Source organism: Paramormyrops kingsleyae, chromosome 9, assembly GCF_048594095.1.
Source record: "Paramormyrops kingsleyae isolate MSU_618 chromosome 9, PKINGS_0.4, whole genome shotgun sequence".
Taxonomy (NCBI): Eukaryota; Metazoa; Chordata; class Actinopteri; order Osteoglossiformes; family Mormyridae; genus Paramormyrops; species Paramormyrops kingsleyae.
Genome location: NC_132805.1, coordinates 35,537,212 through 35,554,841, shown reverse-complemented (window position 1 = coordinate 35,554,841; position 17,630 = coordinate 35,537,212). Strand labels below are relative to the sequence as shown.

Sequence of the window (17,630 nt, the reverse complement as noted above, 5' to 3'; positions counted from 1 at the left end):
TTTGAGGTGCGTTTATCCACTCATCCATGAACAGCTGTTTACCCCCAATGGCCTTTCAGTGTCAAAGGCATGATTGGGGATAAAAGAGTTTTTTTTTTTAACAGGCGGTGTGAACTCTGGGGTTTATCGAGAGGGCAGCGCTTTTCATATGACATCTGAGCTTTAGTATGGCTGCCAAGTTCACTGGAAACGTTGGGGGCCCCCACTCCATTGTGTCCAGAGATGGGTTGATTATCAAAGTGCATTGTGGGTGCTTGGTGTTTTGCGGGCAAGCCTGCAGCATTGATACATGGCTGAAAGGCATGGCTGGTCTTTGCGTTACCGGGGTGAGGTCCTCTGTGGGCCCTGTTGACGTATGGGGCAGGTTGTGAACACATTCTGTAGAGTGATAAAGCCTCACACTGCTGTGACTGAACTACATCACAAATCAGTGCTGCGTCCTGGAGGTCAGAAGATAAATATGATGAGGACCAACACTGACTGTTTACTCAGCAGAAATTGTGTGGTTAAGGATGTGGACTCCTAACCTGAGGGTCGTTGGTTCACATGCCAGGAAGGAGCCCTGCTATATTCACAAGAAAAATGCTTCATCCACAATAAATCTCTAAGAGGAGGTTGAATGCTATTCATTCCTTTGGATTAATGTTTTGGCTAGGTTACTCGGATCTGTCATCTGGTTTACTGGTTGACTTTTTTGTCTTGTTGTTATGCTGAAAAACATACCGATGCAGAACAATACCTGAAGAAAGTAAAGAAACACAAATGGTTTCACATTAGTAAAGAAATATGACCTGATCCCTGCTTATTAATCGACTGATATCCTATTTCACATGGGCCACCCAGAAGTGCCTCTTCTCTGCACCGTAGTTTAAGGGATATTTTTTTCTCATCAGAACATAGTGACAGTAAATCATTCATTCATTTCCATTTCCTTTTTTTGTCCCCACTGGAGTGGGACAGGTCATTTCTTAAATGGGCAATGGAAGTATAAATATCGAATGGCATGTTCTGGAAGCTGCTCTGTAGAGGAGTACTGACTTTCCTGTCCTTGCCCTACAGATACCTAAAATGCAGGTTTTGCTCAGCGTTACTGCCTTAAAGGGTCAGTGACTAGGCCAGACATGCTGGACTTATGCTATCCTTGTAGATATGGGTGTCAAGATCACCTTGATTGATATTCCTAGGAGATGATTCCACTAACTTCTTGTCGAACTCTGCAAGGCCTTCTGTGCCTGTGAGGCTTGCTGCTTCTCACTGATGCCAGGTCCATGCAAAAAGACAGCAGTGCTGAGTTAGAGTTCACCACACGGTTTAATGTCACACTCATTACATTTATTTATCTATCAGACCCTTTCATCCAAAGTGTATATTTTTGAGAGCGAGTGGGTGCTTCTGGAGCAATTGGGGGTTAAGGATCTTCATCAGGGACCCAATGGTGACATCACTCTGTCAGCCCTGTGATTTTAACCAGCCCACTTCTGATCGGTGACCTGCTGAGCCACACGCTGCCCCCTATATGTCCAACGAAGCAGATCATACAGAAATGCCTGTAGTTCTAACTGCCAGAACCGGGAACCTTCAGATCTTCAGTCTAGCTCTCCTCACTCATCCATTATCACAGTGCACTCACGTTTCCCTCTTGTACCCGGCCACACATACTTTTATAGTCTTTAATCTTAACTTTTTAATCTCACTAGGAGTTTGTTGAATAAGTTTTCACTTCTCTGCTTATTGCATGACTTCTCTTTTCATGCCTTCTGACATAGATATGAAAGTATAGTTTGAAGAAGTTTCACAACAATGCAGAGACAGCGCGCAGTGTTTTCAGCTGAGGTGTGTGTGGTCATGTGTCCATTACATCGTGGGACCCAAACGTCCCCACAATCTGATAAAAATCTGTTATTTTGACCATGTGGGGACATTTTTTTTTCTTTCCCCACAAAGGGAAACCCAGTTTTATGAAAATTTGTGAATGCTATCAAAAAAAACTAAAAATGCCAAAAGTGTTTTGTTTGGGTACTTCTGGGTAAGGTTAGGGCTGGGTAGGGGTTAAGGCTGTCAGTTGGAATTAGGGTTAGGCCCACAGTCATGAATGAATAGTCCCTGCAAAGATGTAGATACCTAATCTCAATCTAAATCTAATCTCTCTGTATGTTTGTGTTCCTAAGCGGAGCTCTTTGAAATTGGCCCGACCTTGTTTTAACGTTTATAATCAGCAGGGAATTATCACACATTCCATGAACAGAGTTTAATTTTACAGTTAGTCGAGACGCTGTAAAGCTGATTTCTGAGCGACTCCCTCATGCAGTGGAGACTATGGCACCATAGAATAAGCCGAGATTTTAGCCTAAACATTTTCTCAAACACTTATTCAATGGAGATTCTAAGGTAGCAGGCAGACGACTTTATGGCTGTAATCATGAGTGTATATAGCAGCTACAAGGACATAATATATTATAAAGCTCCCTGTAGTATGCTATGCAACTTTTCAGTGTAAAAACACCTTTTTAATTTGTGATAATTTGAACTACTATAATTACATAATGATATTAAAGGAAAACATTTGTTATAATGAACTGAAGCGTTTTGGAAATCATAATGATAATTTCATTAAAATAAAAATAAAAAACGACGCATCGATTTAAAATATTGATGTTGACGCATTTTCAGCGTCGACATCATCGATTACGCCGACTAATCGCGGCAGCCCTAGTGTGGACACACCCCATTGGTCTGTATGCTCTGCTGCTTGATATGTCCCTCATTCTGAGAAAGGAGACCCCTTGTGGTGGATAGAGCCAGCTGAAAGCTCCGGAACAGTCAGTTACATATGGGCGCAGATTCCATTCTGACTGATTCAGTTCACACAACAGGGAAGGCCCACAAAATAACTGAGAGCAATGACATCTGAAGTTTCCCTGAAAAACGAATCTCTTTATAGTCCCAACCTTGAAGAAAAACTAAACTAAACTAAACCAAACCAAACCTATTCTGCCTGGCTGCCAAACTCTATCTTATTCAATGTTTTTGCCAACAAAAAGCATATAGTTGAAACATTTGAACCAGATGGAAGTGTGCAAAGAGCACCTTTTGCCTAACTCATTTCTTCTGACTACCACATTATTTCGGGTTTGTTAGATTTTTCACAAGCTGAACTGTATGCACAGGAAATACTTATCATCTGGGTATAGCCTTCTTTCAGTCCTAGTTGTGTTTGGGCACTGTTGCCAGGGGCAACAGTCAAAGCTCTGACCGCAGCCCTCGGCTGGTCAGGGCCTAATTTCAGTGGGTGAGTCATGTTGCCAGGGAAACTGCCGGATCCACATGGCCACACCCATCTGGGGCTTTACCGCTGAGTCACCGGCTCTGTGGGTCTGAGTGTCAGACTATGGAGTTTCTGCTCTGCTTTCTTTTCTCGTGATACTTTTATTTTCTGTCTATTGCCACTTGGGGCCTCCCCGTGCAGATCTTACTCTGCAGTAACCCTGCAGATACCCCATCCGCTCTTCAGATTAGGCAGGAGTGGGCGGGGCCACCTTACGTGTCAGCCAGAGTGGCAGGCCTGTGGCCGTTTGCCTTCAGGCCTTCGTATTTGCCTATGTCTCACTGGCACGGAATGCAGTGCAATCTGGTTATAACCCATTAGGGGCACAGTGGACAATCCTAACGAACCTATACCTCTTAATGTAAAGCTGTGTCTTTAGTATGGAAGTCCAACATCAGTCAAGTCTATTGAACAGACAAATAATTTTACCATCATTTTACTATTTTACTACTTTCTGCCAGTCTTCTCATATTATGTTCTATCATATATGTTACTGGATACCGCCAGCTACATAGTAATAATAGAACCTTAACTGAATGTCCTTTTCTTAGTATAGCATGTAACTTAACCATATATCTGCAACTGTTCTGCGTGAGCCGTGCAGGTTGTTTGTTTTTTCCTGTGTGCCCGGGCGTCTTCATCCGTTTACTTTTTGGTGCCTCATTTTCATATGACAGATGGGATCAAAGGGCTTCTGTAGATATGCGTACATTAGTCATCAGCTTTTAATCTAATCCGAGTACTGTGAGCGTTTATTTTCCACATTGCAAAAACATGTGTGAGATAAGCCCTCTCTGTCAGGCTCACCGGATGTCAGTCGCCAGGCAGGACCATCGGTGTCGTGGTTGTTCAAGTGGGAGTCACGTAACTAAAAGGCTTATTGTACTTTTGAAAAATGCCCTGAACATCTCACTCCTTCCGTAAATATGAACAGGGCTACGGCAGTGTACTCTGAGGCTGAATGGGGCTCGTGCCTGTGAAGACCACTGGAAACTTGCTTTCCCTTTACTCATAATTCCACCTCCATGCCCACAATGCACTGCACCTGCCCACACGTCATTCTGAGCCAGTGGCGGGGGGATGTCCGTGCTGTGATGAAGAACAGCTCAGGAGTCTCTGCTCCGCAGCTCTGCTGCTCCATGTGACAGACTCCATCTCCAGTGTTTGTTCTGATCCAGAAGTATGAGGATATGAATAGCAATGTAAATATTTCACTTCGCTGGAATTTAGACTTTTAAATAGTCAAATGTGTTCATTAAAGGAATGGTCAAACCACAATAGCAGTTAGACCGTGCGTGAAAGATTAATAATATCTTGTAATTAAAGGAAGTAAAAATGAATGGAGAATAACTCGTCTTACCGGTCAGAGGTGCTCTGGCTGGTGAGTTCTTGTGAATAAAACTGGAAAATCGGGAAGTTGTGTTGAAATTATTATTGTTGTGTTGAAATTATTATTGTTGTGTTGAAATTATTATTATTATTGCGTTAATTGTTGTGGGCAGCGGTGGCTTAACGTTTAGGGAAGCGCCCTTGGAATTGAAAGACTGCTGGTTTGAATTCCTGACCAGCAAAATGCCACTGAGATATCCTACATGAGGTACCGCCCCCCAGCACTGCTCCCCGGGCGCTGAATTAGCTGCCCCCTGCCATGTCACAATGTCACATATGGGTTAAATGCAGAGGACACATTTCGTTGTTGTTAACACTGATCACCAAACCAAGTTATTTCTTTAGTCTGACAATGCCAAATGAAAATCTTGGACACTAATCCTCCTTGTAAGATTGACTCAGGCCAGTGTTTCTGCATCATGGTCGGTTCCCAAAAAAGCTTCGCAGTGATATTTCTGTCCTGCCTGCCAGCTGGCCCTCGCCTTGACGTCCCTCTCCTCGCTCCGCTGGTCGTCGGCTGGATGCGCGTGGATTTCTGGCTGCAGATGTCGCCCTTCACCTGCCCTGCACGGTCATCGGTAACCTGGATGGTGTGGCTGTGGCCCAACAGCCCGTAGGGAGAAGATTATGAGGAAGAAATGCGGGGGCAGGTGGTGTTTCAGTTAGATGGCCAGAGGAACACAGCTAATGCATCAAGCTGCCTCAGTGAATCTCCAGTCTTGAAATACAACACAAGCTGTTCCTTAGCTTACATAAAAAATAATGGATTTCACACCGATGCAGATTTGTGAATTTTCTCACCCAGCCCCCCCCCCCCCGTCCTGCCCCACCCTTTTACCATGTTGTAGTGTTGATGTGTGGGAGTAAGTGGCTGTTCTCTTGCTACGATTCTCAAGGGAGCAGACTGGGCTCAGTGTTCCAAATGTCAGAGCACAGAGGAGCTTTTTAATGACTTGGAGGGAGTTTAGTGTGGTGTAAATCTCACTTCATTAACTTAGACTAAGAATGCCACATTAAAAGCAGGACTGGGAGGGACATCTAGGAGCACATTATGTTCAGAGGGAGTCGATGGTGCTGCTTGGGACCGGAGCCACCATTTTCCGTGTCTTTTGTCCCCACTCTCGTTGTCACCGTCTCTTTCTCCCGCTCCATGGCAATGCTTGACTACCATAAATTGTCACGATGGTGAATGTATGTCCTAGACAAGGCGCCTTGTGTGCATTCTCAAACTGGTGTTGCTGTAGCTGGGGGGGGACACATGGTGGGTCGGGGGGTGGGGGGAAGCAGAAGGGTGATTTGCTTTGGGATTTATGGGGTTCGATGATGCTGCGCGTTTGCCGGCCCCAGATAAAGAGGGGCCCTTGTTTTGTGTCTGCCCTCCTCCTTTTCTGCCCAATGGCTTACAGATGATGGTGGGGGGGGGGTGACCCATTCATCCTTGCGGGTGGGGGACAGGAGGCGGGCCCCCTTGGCAATCAGTGGTGCAGGATTTTCGTGGTCACACAGCTTGCTGCAGAGACCCGCAAGAAGCCGCAGTGATGTCAGGTGCAGGGGCTGTGGGCGACCTCCTCGGAGACCGTTTCTGGCGCAGCAGCAGGAAAGGTAGGTGCCCCCCGCTCATCCTCGACCGGCCAAGGAAACCTGGGCAGTCAGCGGCGGGGAAACCACCCCCCCCCCCGTTTGGGATTGGATCTGCCGATTAAGAAACATGTGCTGATGTGAGAATAGGAGGCTCTGTTGCTTGGTGAGACTTTAGCTTGGATCTGTCATGGAATCATACCTTTTATATACCTGCATTTCCTCTCTGTGGGAAGGAAATAAAAACCACAGTCTCTGCAATATCAGCCCTGAAAGTGGGATTTGTCACGGAAAGTCAGATTGGAAGCAGATTCCTTCTACTTCAAGGCAGTAATTACTAATTGAATTCAGTGGAGCTGAAGTTCTGACTTTTCAGCTGGGTTGCCAGCTTGGCTGGGGTTGTGCAGATATACCGCTCCCTCTGGATGGAATGGAAGGCTGCATCGAATGCCCTCTGACCGCAAATGAGCTCTTTTTCTCAGGTTGTTCGTGGCTCAGAGATTGTGAACACAAGTGTATCAAAAATCTTTCACAAGATGTTGGCTTTTCTCTGGGGGCAGTGTCGTGGAAGGGCCCTCCGAAGCCTGCGTCAGTCAGTGTTCATGTCAGCATGTACTGTGCCTGCCCTGATCCTGCCTGCGGAGGTTTATGACACACAGTTTCCCATAAATCAAGAGCTTAATTTTCCTTCTGGAATCTTCCGGAACCTGGTGATGGGTGAAGTAGTTAACATTCTCAGTAAAGATTTGCAGTTTGAACTGGAGGAAAGAGATTTATTGAGTATTGTAAAGCTACTGTGATTCTGGAATCTTCTGATTCCGTGATTCCTGCTTTCCCTGTCCAGGCTGCACTGTGGTCTGGTGAAATCCCACCCACCACCTGCAGGGGGAGCCGCCAGAGCCCCTGAGTGGTAGGTTACATAGAGCAGGCCAGCACAGGCATGACTGGGAGGAGGTTTAAAACAGGGATTAGGCCCAGACAGTGAGGCTAACAGCAAATGGGCTTTGACTTCCTCGCCGCATTAACTGAGTTGACAATTTTGTGACCCATACTTGTGAGTGACTGTTATATTTTTTAATTTCTTAAGACCTTCAAGTTGCCTGTCTGTATGTTTGCTGCCTGCAGGCCAGTTTTGGTGTCGGCTCTGTCTTAATGACGCACCCCTGGGTTTGTTCTGCACACGCACACAGTCAGCACGCTCTGTACAGCCCCCCCCCACACACACACACACAAGCACAGCCCCCCCCCCCCGACATTCAGGCTGTTCTGGCTTACTCTGTGCCTTCATGTGAGGATGCTGTGGGGTTAGCGGCTTTCCTGGGACGCATTTCTGGAATTTTGCTGTCATACACATTTAGTGTCATGTTTAGTATATACTGAGCAATACACACACAAAGACAGGGAGGGGCCCCTTTGGGGGGATCTGCAGGATGGCTTCTCTAATCGGAGACTCCTGTGTGAGTCACAGCCTGGTGCCTGGGAGTAAGGGGGGGGGTGCCCACCCAAAGTGGGGCTGCTGGCTGTGGTGCGGCTCAGTGCCCGAAGCCTTCAGTCCGCCGCTCCCTTATTGCGTAACTGCCGCCGTAGAATTTCCTGTCTGCCGCCGGTCCCCAGGGCCACTCCGCCAAAATGGTAGCTGAAGAGCCTGGGATCTGCCGGCTTGTGCGAACACCCACGGGAGCTCGGGCCTCGCCGTCCGTAATTCCAGGGAAAAGGCGTAGCCCAGCTTTCACAATGTGTGTCGAAAAGACACCAGGCGTCTGTGCCAATGCGGCTGGCCTGCTTTAAGGAGCTGATAATGTGAGAGACAATTTAACCTATAATGACTCATATAACTACATATAATTTACCATAGGGGCGGCATGGTGGTGCAGTGGTTAGCACTGTTGCCTCACACCTCTGGGACCTGGGTTCAAGTCTCCGCATGGGTCACATGTTCTCCCCCATGACCCAGTAGGATAAGCAGTTTGTACAATGGATGGATGGATAATTTACCATATAACTGCTTTTAAATCTGCCTTATTGCTTTAATAAATGGAAAGCATTAATTATGTACATTATTGTAATGTTAATCCTTTCTAAATGATTCTGCCTTAGAAACTATTTTTTAAATTTAGTTCTGGGGGTGTTTACAGTTTATAGCCTTTGCCTTCTGAGTTTAACATAGTTATTTCGGAGTTTCTGAAATAAACCCTCTGAAATTAAAACTTCCTTTAAATAATTTGACTTTCAGACCCTTTGAAGGAACAGTCCAAGGCTGGAGGAAGGCGTGGTTGTCATGTGACTTCCTCCCCCAGCGTGAGAACAGGTGCCAGGGAGTAACCAAGCCCCCCCACGGTTGGGAACCCCCTGGGGCTGGGGCTTTCCGGGTGCACAGTGATAAGAGCACCTCTCTGAGTCAGCGTTTTCCCGGACCTGACAGCTGGAGAGCTCAGCTTTCAGGGAATACCGTGTTAAAGTGACTGTATTCCTTATGCATGGGTACTCACTATCTCTGTGTAAGGACTCACAGTGCCCCTATGTAGTTACACACTGTCCATTTGTTAAGTTAATTGTTAAGTTATGTAAGTACTCACTATGTCTGTGGAGCCACTCTGTCTCAGTTTGCAGGTACTCAGAATCCCCACATGTAGTTACAGTACCCGTATATAGTCACTTACAGTCTCTCATTCCTGGATGTAGTTATTCACAGTTCCCGTCTTGGGTTACTTAGTGTCTCCATGAGTACATACTCTGTCAGTCTGTGTATCCTGTGGATCTTTGTGTTATGGCCACCTTATACGGCAGACACCGTATGCAGACACCAACGACAATATATGTAAACCGTATTTTGTCTGAACAGCCTGCCACGCCCAATCTTGTTTGAATGCTATTTTAAAGCCAAAGTGTCAGGCCGTGCCTGCCTATCGGTGAATGAAAAGGGAAACACGATAGCTCTTCATGTCAGCAAGCGAAAATAAGGCTTGGCTAGTTGATTTTGGGGTAAATCGTCGTGTTTTTACTCATTGCCACTTTTGTGAGTCATCTAATTTGTTCAGTTGCTTATTAACTTCAGTTATTAAAACTCAGGTTCCTCTGTGTGAACTGTTAAGTCTTGTGCTATTGCAATAGCTTAGCTACAATCACAGACTTCTTGTGGTGAGTATTTTGTAATGCAGTCTGAGGGCTCGAGTCCTGTGACTCTTCTCTCTGCCTTCATTTATGGCAACCTGGTCCTTGGGGCAAAAACGTGGCAGGGAGCTGGGAGGCAGCAAGAACGTGGACTGTTTGGGGGTCTCTGAGAACCGGATTGCGAAACACTGGTTTATGGTCATCAGTTCTCCTGGGGCGTGGCATAAGCATCATCAGATTGCCATGGGTGAGGTTTGAGCAACCTCTTTGTGTCACGAATGACCTTCTCATGTGTCCTCCAGCAGGTTCTGCTACAGCTGTGCTGCAGGATCTTACATGATCTGCAGTAAAGATACAAGTCCGACATTGGCCTGAGGGGGAGACCTGGGCAGTTCCAATCGTCTGTGGGCTTCAAGAGAAAAAACAATTCTAAAGTGCCTTTCCTAAACATTAGGAGGACTGGGCAGCTCAAATGCTCTGGGATTTATGTGGGAAAATGTCCTTGAATTTTTAAATATTCTTTAAAATGCCTCATGCTAAAGAGTTTGGTCTGGAGAGCTTCCAAGCCCTCAGTCGGGCATAACAGCGTCAAGAAAACACTGTGCTGTTTTACAACAGCGGCCCGTCTGTACGTCAACACTTCTGTGTGTCCTGACCCAAGAGTAAACAATACCCGTAGTGTGGAGCCTTTCATTTCTGTTTCCCCCTGTGCTAACAAAGAGGACGTAACCCACCGTGCTTTAAAGGCAGGTCCTGAAAGCCCGGCATTGTCACTGACGCTTCCCACATAATTAATGCCCAACGCACTTATGTCATCTCGATGGCGGTGTGTCTTGTTTTGATTAGGAGCGAGCTGGATCGCTCCGGCGTGCTGGAGGACCCATGCCAGCGGTTGTTCTACTGTTGAAGGCAAAGTCAGTTCTGGAGGCCCTGTTCAGGAACATATTTATTCCACATTTCCAGTACGCCGGTACTTATGCAAAACATCTGTGCCAGGAACGCGACTCGTGGCCCGTAACGTGGGCACATTGTGGCTCATAACGAGGGTGCATTGTGGCTCAGCCCGCGGCCGCTGGCTGATAGGCGCCATGGACCTGCATTGTGGCTCAGCCCGCGCCCGCTGGCTGATAGGCGCCATGGACCTGCATTGTGGCTCAGCCCGCGGCCGCTGGCTGATAGGCGCCATGGACCTGCATTGTGGCTCAGCCCGCGCCCGCTGGCTGATAGGCGCCATGGACCTGCATTGTGGCTCAGCCCGCGGCCGCTGGTTGATAGGCGCCATGGACCTGCATTGTGGCTCAGCCCGCGGCCGCTGGCTGATAGGCGCCATGGACCTGCATTGTGGCTCAGCCCGCGGCCGCTGGTTGATAGGCGCCATGGACCTGCATTGTGGCTCAGCCCGCGGCCGCTGGCTGATAGGCGCCATGGACCTGCATTGTGGCTCAGCCCGCGGCCGCTGGCTGACAGGCGCCATGGACCTGCATTGTGGCTCAGCCCGCGGCCGCTGGCTGACAGGCGCCATGGACCTGCATTGTGGCTCAGCCCGCGGCCGCTGGCTGATAGGCGCCATGGACCTGCCTACTGTTTCCTCTTATTATCGCCTTGTTTGTTTGCTTGCTGGATACTTTTTAACCTGCTGTGTTTCTTCTGTTGGTCTCCCTATGTAAATACCTGGGCTGGAAGATAAAGGGAGGAACCTGCGTTGTTTGCTGCCCTGCAAGCAGCACCCGGGTAGGTGTCAGTGACAGACTTCAGCATGCGGAGGAGAGCTGGCTGCTGCCTGATCAGTTACTGTGGGTTTAGTGTCCTTGGTACCTTCTCATTTATTTTGAGCTAATGGGCAGGTTGTGGTGACCACTGTGACCAGCTGCAACTCTGCTGGGGCAGGTCTGCTTTCACCATGGTTCCCTCTATACTGACCCAAGGCTTTAGGTCATAAGATAGCTGTGGGTTTTCTCAAGCTATACGATTTGGTATTTTACCATAAGGAAAAGTCCTTAAAGGATGTAAGAGCAGTTGCTTTTACGACATGTGTTTCGTCACATGTTGATGCTAACCTCAACGCTATGTTCTGCTCTTGCTAACTCTGTAGGTTCTAGTTGTGGCTTGCAGAACCATGCCAGAATGACAAATAGCTCCATTACACAACCCCGCCCATCCAGGAGTTTGTGTTGAAGCAAAATAGATAACTATCCATCCAGGAAATGCATTGGTAATTCCGTTTCGACTTGAACAATTGTCAGGAGTGTCTTAGGCTTAGGCTTTGGGTGCCAAATATATTAACCATTAGAGTTGGACAGTTACCAAATAGCTTTGACAAATGCCGGAAAAGAATAGTAGTAGTACAGGTGCCTGATATTAAAAAAGAGAGAGAGATTCCTTAGATGCAGCCCAGAAAGCCTTCTTACTTTATTATTAAGCTGCCTTCTGCTCTCAGCTGGGGTCAGGCCCTCGGTCTGCTAGCAGGTTCTTGCATTGCCATCCTGGGCTTGCCATTTAGACCTGGCTGTTAGCCTAGTACCTTGGAGCAGCGAAAAAAAATATATTGCAGTGAAATGTGAGGCTGTGCATAGCCAGGTTCATGAGCTGTATACCTCAGCAGCATGGCAGACTGCCGGCAGTATGAGGCATAGTACTTAAGGGATAAATATGCATATCTATCCTTCTGGAAGGTTTTTTTGTGGCTAAGATCTGACATTAGCTTATACTAATATTAGTACATTAATATTGTCATTTATATTATGGTTGTGACTTGGGTTGTGCCTGTATGATCGCAGTCAGCTGACTGTTGTGAAATATATGACCCTGTGATATTTGAATGTGTTCTTTGTTGCCATATGAAGATTTTACTAATAAAACCTTTGGAAAGCTCTCTCTGGGTGCCCATAGGTTATGTAGGTCTTTGACTGTACTGTAGTGATTGTGTGACAAAGTAGGTCTTTGACTGTACTGCAGTGATTGTGTGACCCAGTAGGTCTTTGACTGTACTGTAGTGGTTGTGTGACCCAGTAGGTCTTTGACTGTACTGCAGTGATTGTGTGACCCAGTAGGTCTTTGACTGTACTGTAGTGATTGTGTGACCCAGTAGGTCTTTGACTGTACTGTAGTGGTTGTGTGACCCAGTAGGTCTTTGACTGTACTGTAGTGGTTGTATGACACTGTCTTTGCTTGACTGTGCAGGGAGGGTGATTTGAAGGTGCTGTGCTTCTCCTGTGTTAATCTTCTCATGGTGCTCTGAAGGGCCATGTGGTTCTGTGAGGCAACACTTTTGGACCGTGAGCCATTCACTGCGACTTGTCAGTGTGTCACCATGCCGATCGGCCATATCGCGCACATGCATGCCCACACGCACACAAAGTGACAGATGTATAGAGGAAAAGTCACACAATCTGTGAGAGGGAAACATGAAACCACCCAGGGAATGCTGACAGATATAAGGCACGACTTTATATAGCTGGGGGCTTGCAGTTATTTTTCTTCTAAGGAGATGTGGGGTTTAAAGAGCGTTTGTCCATATTTAGTACAGGACAGTGGTGCTTACAGACTCTTGCGTCATTTAATGAGTTTTATATCCATAACCTCACTGTTGGAATACTGACACTGAGGCACATTAAACTGAGTTGTATGACTCTTGTTTTATTATTAAGTCTGTATGGATTAATTGTACCTCTGCTCCATTAGTTGGCTGCCAATTCACCGAAAATCACCTTAAGAAATGTCTTAACTCTCATTTTATGTGGAAAATGGATCAGTCTGGATCATTTGTTTATTTTAAAACATTTATGTAAATGTAGAGAATATTCAAAGATGGAAGGTGAATGTTGGGGCCCAGCAGGCAGACTCAGTAACACACTGTACTTCCTGACTTTCAAGGAAGCCAGGAGCACATCACTGTCGAGTGAAAGTCGCCCGTTCACCTCCGCAGGAATGATGTCCAACCAGCCCTCCCGTTTTGGGGCTCCCAAACCCTTTGTCCACCAAGCCTCCGGGGGGAAATTTGAGAACTGCCAAAGGTGAAGCCAAAAATACAAGAGGCGCGAGTGTCAGGTCTGGCACTGCATTCCTGGCCGGCCCACTGCCGCTCTCCACATTATTTTAAGGCAGGTTTGCCGAGGACTGATGTCACCTGATATGAAGAGTGTAAACTGTACTGGGCGTGGGCTACCCTGCCTCTGATTGCCCAGCTTGGCGTTTCTAGGTGACCCCCTTGTGTACTTTCTGTCCAGTGATTGTTGTGTGATGGGATGTAAAATGCAGAATCACATGCAGCCATCTGAACAGCGTGTTTTCCGGAAGGTCCAGAAGTCTTCCCAGCTCTTACGCTTCAGAACAAGCAGTATGAATTTCTTCAGCACAGCGTCCATGTGCTGCTGGGTGGTACTGCACAGGCGTGTGAGGTATTTTTAGTCAGAATGCCTTTTTAGAAGCTGAGTAAGAGTAGTAATGCACTGGAGGCAGAGCAGGTAAGCTAAAGGCTTACGCCGCTTTCTCAGGGTCCAGCCCCTATTCTTTCCCCCAATATCTCAGTTGGGCCTGCCTCACCTTTAACAACATGTAGCCATTGCTGATCTTTTTCAGCTTCACTGTGGTTTAGCCACACGTGCAGAGGTGTCTCACTCGCTCTCTCGCTCTGCCGCTCGTCCATTCATTCACCGCCCCCCCTCCCATCTTGAGTTCTTTTTCCATGCCGTCTCTTCCGCGACTGAGAGAGAGGGTGGGCGGGGCTGTGTGCTGGGCTGTGTGTCACTGCTGCCGCTGTAGACCAGAGCCTGCTCACTTCCAGGCTGGACTGACTGAGGACTGATTTCTGTCTCAAACAGACAGTTTTCTCTTTGTCTATGGAAAAATTGTCTGCCAATCTCTGAAAACCACAGGGACCAGGAACGTGAGATTAATGCGAATAGAGGTGACAGCATTTTCTCTTTGTTTTTTGTTTTACTTTGTTTAACTAACCGGAGAGCACGTGGCAGCTGGTCCTGCTGTAGGGCCGGTTTTGTAGGCAGTGAGGTCATCCAGCTCTTGTAGTGGGCGTAGCTGTTTAATTCGGCGCAGAGTAGGAGAAGCAGCGGGGATCACCATGGTAGCTGGGATGTTAATGCCGCTGGAGGACCTGAAAAAGATTTACGAGCTCCTGTTTCGCGATGGTGTCATGGTGGCCAAGAAGGACAAGTCTCCGGAAAGCAGGCACCCGGAGCTGCAGGGGCACATCACCAACCTGCAGGTAATTCGGGCTATGGGCTCACTTAAGTCCCGGGGCTACGTGAAGGAGACCTTTGCTTGGAGACACTACTACTGGTACCTGACAAACGAGGGGATCGCATACCTGCGTGACTACCTGCGGTTGCCCCCTGAGATCGTGCCTGCCTCCCTGCAGAGGGTGCGTCGGCAGGTGGCCCCCTTAGAGGTGACACGTAGGACGGCACGGGTCCAGACCTTGGAGGGACCCACCTCCTACGTCACTAAACCTGCCCCCCAGACTCGTGCTGAGGGCCAAGAGATGCTGGCTGAGCGGCAGGCCTACCGGCACAAGAGGGCGGTGGCCACGGAGGAGGGGGCTCTGAGAACTGAGGGGGTGGCTCGGTCCCGAGGCCATCCCCTGGCTGTTGAGCCCAGGAAGCCCGGTGCATCCTGGGATTTTGGGAGCCAGAACCAGCCCTTCTCAAAGGATAGACAAGTGTCTCTCAAAGAAGAGAGCGCAATGGAGAAGAGTCAGGTGAATAGAGTCTCCATGAGCAAGATGATTCTGCCTGATGCCAAGGCCACAAAGTCTTCTGCAGCAGTATCTTCTAGGGAGAGGGTCACTGCTATGGACCAGCAGAGCCCAAAATTGGCACCCAGGAGAGATGCTGCACCCAAACCGACGCTCCCATCAACACTGGTGGAAACGGTGACTATCAGACCAATGGAAGCTGCAGTGACGATGTGTACAGCAAAAGCCCCCGTGGTTAACAAGGTGGTCGAAGAGGATCTTGTGAAGGCCGTCGCTGGGAACATCTCCACAAGCTCAAGTCCACCTTCTGAACCTATAGCCAGTAAAGCTGCCATTCAGTCACCAAGGAAGGAATCTTTGGCTCCTAAGGTGGTTAGTATGGTGAAGGACCAGAATGCCGGAGCAGCCTCACCAAAAATGCCGGGTGACAGTGTCACGGCCAAGTCGGCACTTCCTGCGGGTACCCTTCCTGTCCCTGCTGAAAATATGACAGACGAGGTGCGTGACATGGCCTTGGTCACAAAAGTGACACATGAGGTTATGAAAACACCAGGCCATGCCAAGGACGCACCGCAGATGGCCTTAGAGAAAGCGCAACGGCAGGATGCCCAACCCACTTTGGAGACCACCCGAACCAAAGAATCTGTGCAGGTTGAGGAGTTAGCCATCACAAAGGTGGGCACAACTTTATCTGAAGGAAGTGCCACTGGTGAGCTAGTGCCCCCATCCTCGACAGCAACGGTGCTGCCCTCTCGCAAGTCGAAGAAGAAGAAAAAGTCAGAAAAGGCCTCTGAGGTGAAATCGACCGAGGAGACCGTGACCCCTTCTCTGGGTGACGATACCCCTAAATCAAAGCCACCAGCGGCCCTGAAGGATCAGGCCGACGTTCCCGTTAAGGCTGCTGTTCCTGCTGGGAACGCTCTTCCCACTGAAGTCGCTATTCCCAAGACGGCCAGGAAGGATACAGTGCAGAAGATGGAGGCAGTGACAGTGGATATGGGGGTTCTGAAGCCTAACCTAAGCGATACTCCAGTGCAAGAAGCACTGCTGTCGAGGATGGTGGAAACTGTCCCACCAGACAGGGCTAAAGTTATCAAAGCTAGTAAGCAGCAAACAGCAGGGTCGAGGGAGGCCCCTCCGTCACCCAGAGCCGAAGATGGAGTGGCAGCGCAAACCCCTTCTGCAGCGGGGGAGGATGTTCCCCATCCAGAGAGTGCGAGCAGAGACGCTCGGCAGGCAAAGTCAGAGAGCAGCGCTGCAAAGCAGAACGCAGCTGCAGCTGTGCGAGCTGATCTCTCTGCCCCAGCAGACAAAGGGAAGGCGGAGCCTGCAAGGCTGCATGCTGAAAAACCCAAGCAGGAGGTCCCAAAAACTTCTCCAGCTACAAATCCACGAGGAACAGCGTCAGAGGCAACAAGCGCTGACAGCAGCTCTGGAGCGACACAGGCAGCGTATCGGATTAGCACGCAGGCGCAGCACAGCCCTGTGACTGAGGAGCACAAGCAGCCCCTGGTCGAGAGGGACGCCCAGACTACAGAGCCCACGTCCCTCGGCGAGGCAGCCATGAAGAAGAAGATTGTGGTTGTGGAGGAGGTAATTGAGGAGGTGAAGCACGTTGGGTCGCCAGGAACTCAGGCAGCCAATGCCTCCGGAGGTGCTGCAGAACACGACACAGGGTCCGTCACCGTCCTGCGGGCCGACGCCCCCAAGGGCAACTTGGACCACAGACCTGACGTGTGGGTAGACGACGTGGAGGAGAAGACCTGGCCCAACTTTGTGGAAGGTTAGAGAATATCTCCACTAGGCTTTCCGTCTTCCTGTCCCACGTTTGTGATGTCACAGCCGTTGCTAAGGTTTCTCTCTGTGTTTGTGGGAGGTTCAAGGTGAACCCAGCTATAGTGGCAGCATGAATAGTGTGCTTGTTTCTGGCAAGAATTACTTGCAATGGAATTTGAAGTGTTCTAGTCTGTTCCTGATGTTTTGGCTTGAGGAGGAAAATTACTTTAAGCTTTTTCTTATATGAACATTTAGCAAGCTTGCAAATACAAATAAGTTTGTGTTTACCGGGATGTTGTAAAGACACTGGGGAATTAGGAATTCTTGCCACAATTATTCTTTTTAATGTGTTTTTAGTTATGGCCGTTTTGAGAAAGAATCGTTAGCCATTAGCCTGCTTGTTCCTGTTACACTCGTACATTGTAGCAACACATCTGCAGGCACAGCCCCAAGTTCTAGGCTGGGCGTGGAACAGTTCCTTCACCGTTAACGCATGCTGCAGGCATTTACGACACTGCACGCCTGTACTTTCCGCTGTCCACGGGAGTCACGGGATGGAGCCAGCGAATTTCAGTTCCACGGCTTCTGGCTTGCCTCCAGTGAGGTCTTATAAATGTGAGGCTCTCTGCCCTCTGTAGGGGTGAGCTGTCAGACTGCGCACTCCCGTCAGAAGCGCTGGAGAGCTGTGCGTGTCTCATCTCACCCATATTGCGTAACAGAAACCCAGGATTGTTTGAAACC

At 48.5% G+C, this 17,630-nt stretch overlaps 1 protein-coding gene across 17 annotated transcripts in view; it reads left to right on the top strand.

The window, feature by feature from the left end:
* The window catches only part of LOC111845609 (plectin-like), a 127,992-nt gene that overhangs the window by 46,909 nt on the left and 63,453 nt on the right, over positions 1-17,630 (top strand). For 4 of the 17 annotated variants that reach the window (XM_023815200.2, XM_023815184.2, XM_023815191.2 and 1 more), the window contains exon 1: positions 14,194-16,896. The exons of 10 other annotated variants lie outside the window; for them this stretch is intronic. In XM_023815200.2, coding sequence (XP_023670968.2) covers positions 14,481-16,896 — 2,416 coding nt within the window. In that variant the 5' untranslated portion in view covers positions 14,194-14,480. Of the gene's footprint in view, positions 1-6,235; positions 6,317-14,193; positions 16,897-17,630 lie in introns of those variants that run through there. 3 more of the 17 variants (XM_072716907.1, XM_072716905.1, XM_072716914.1) reach the window with 3 other exon arrangements.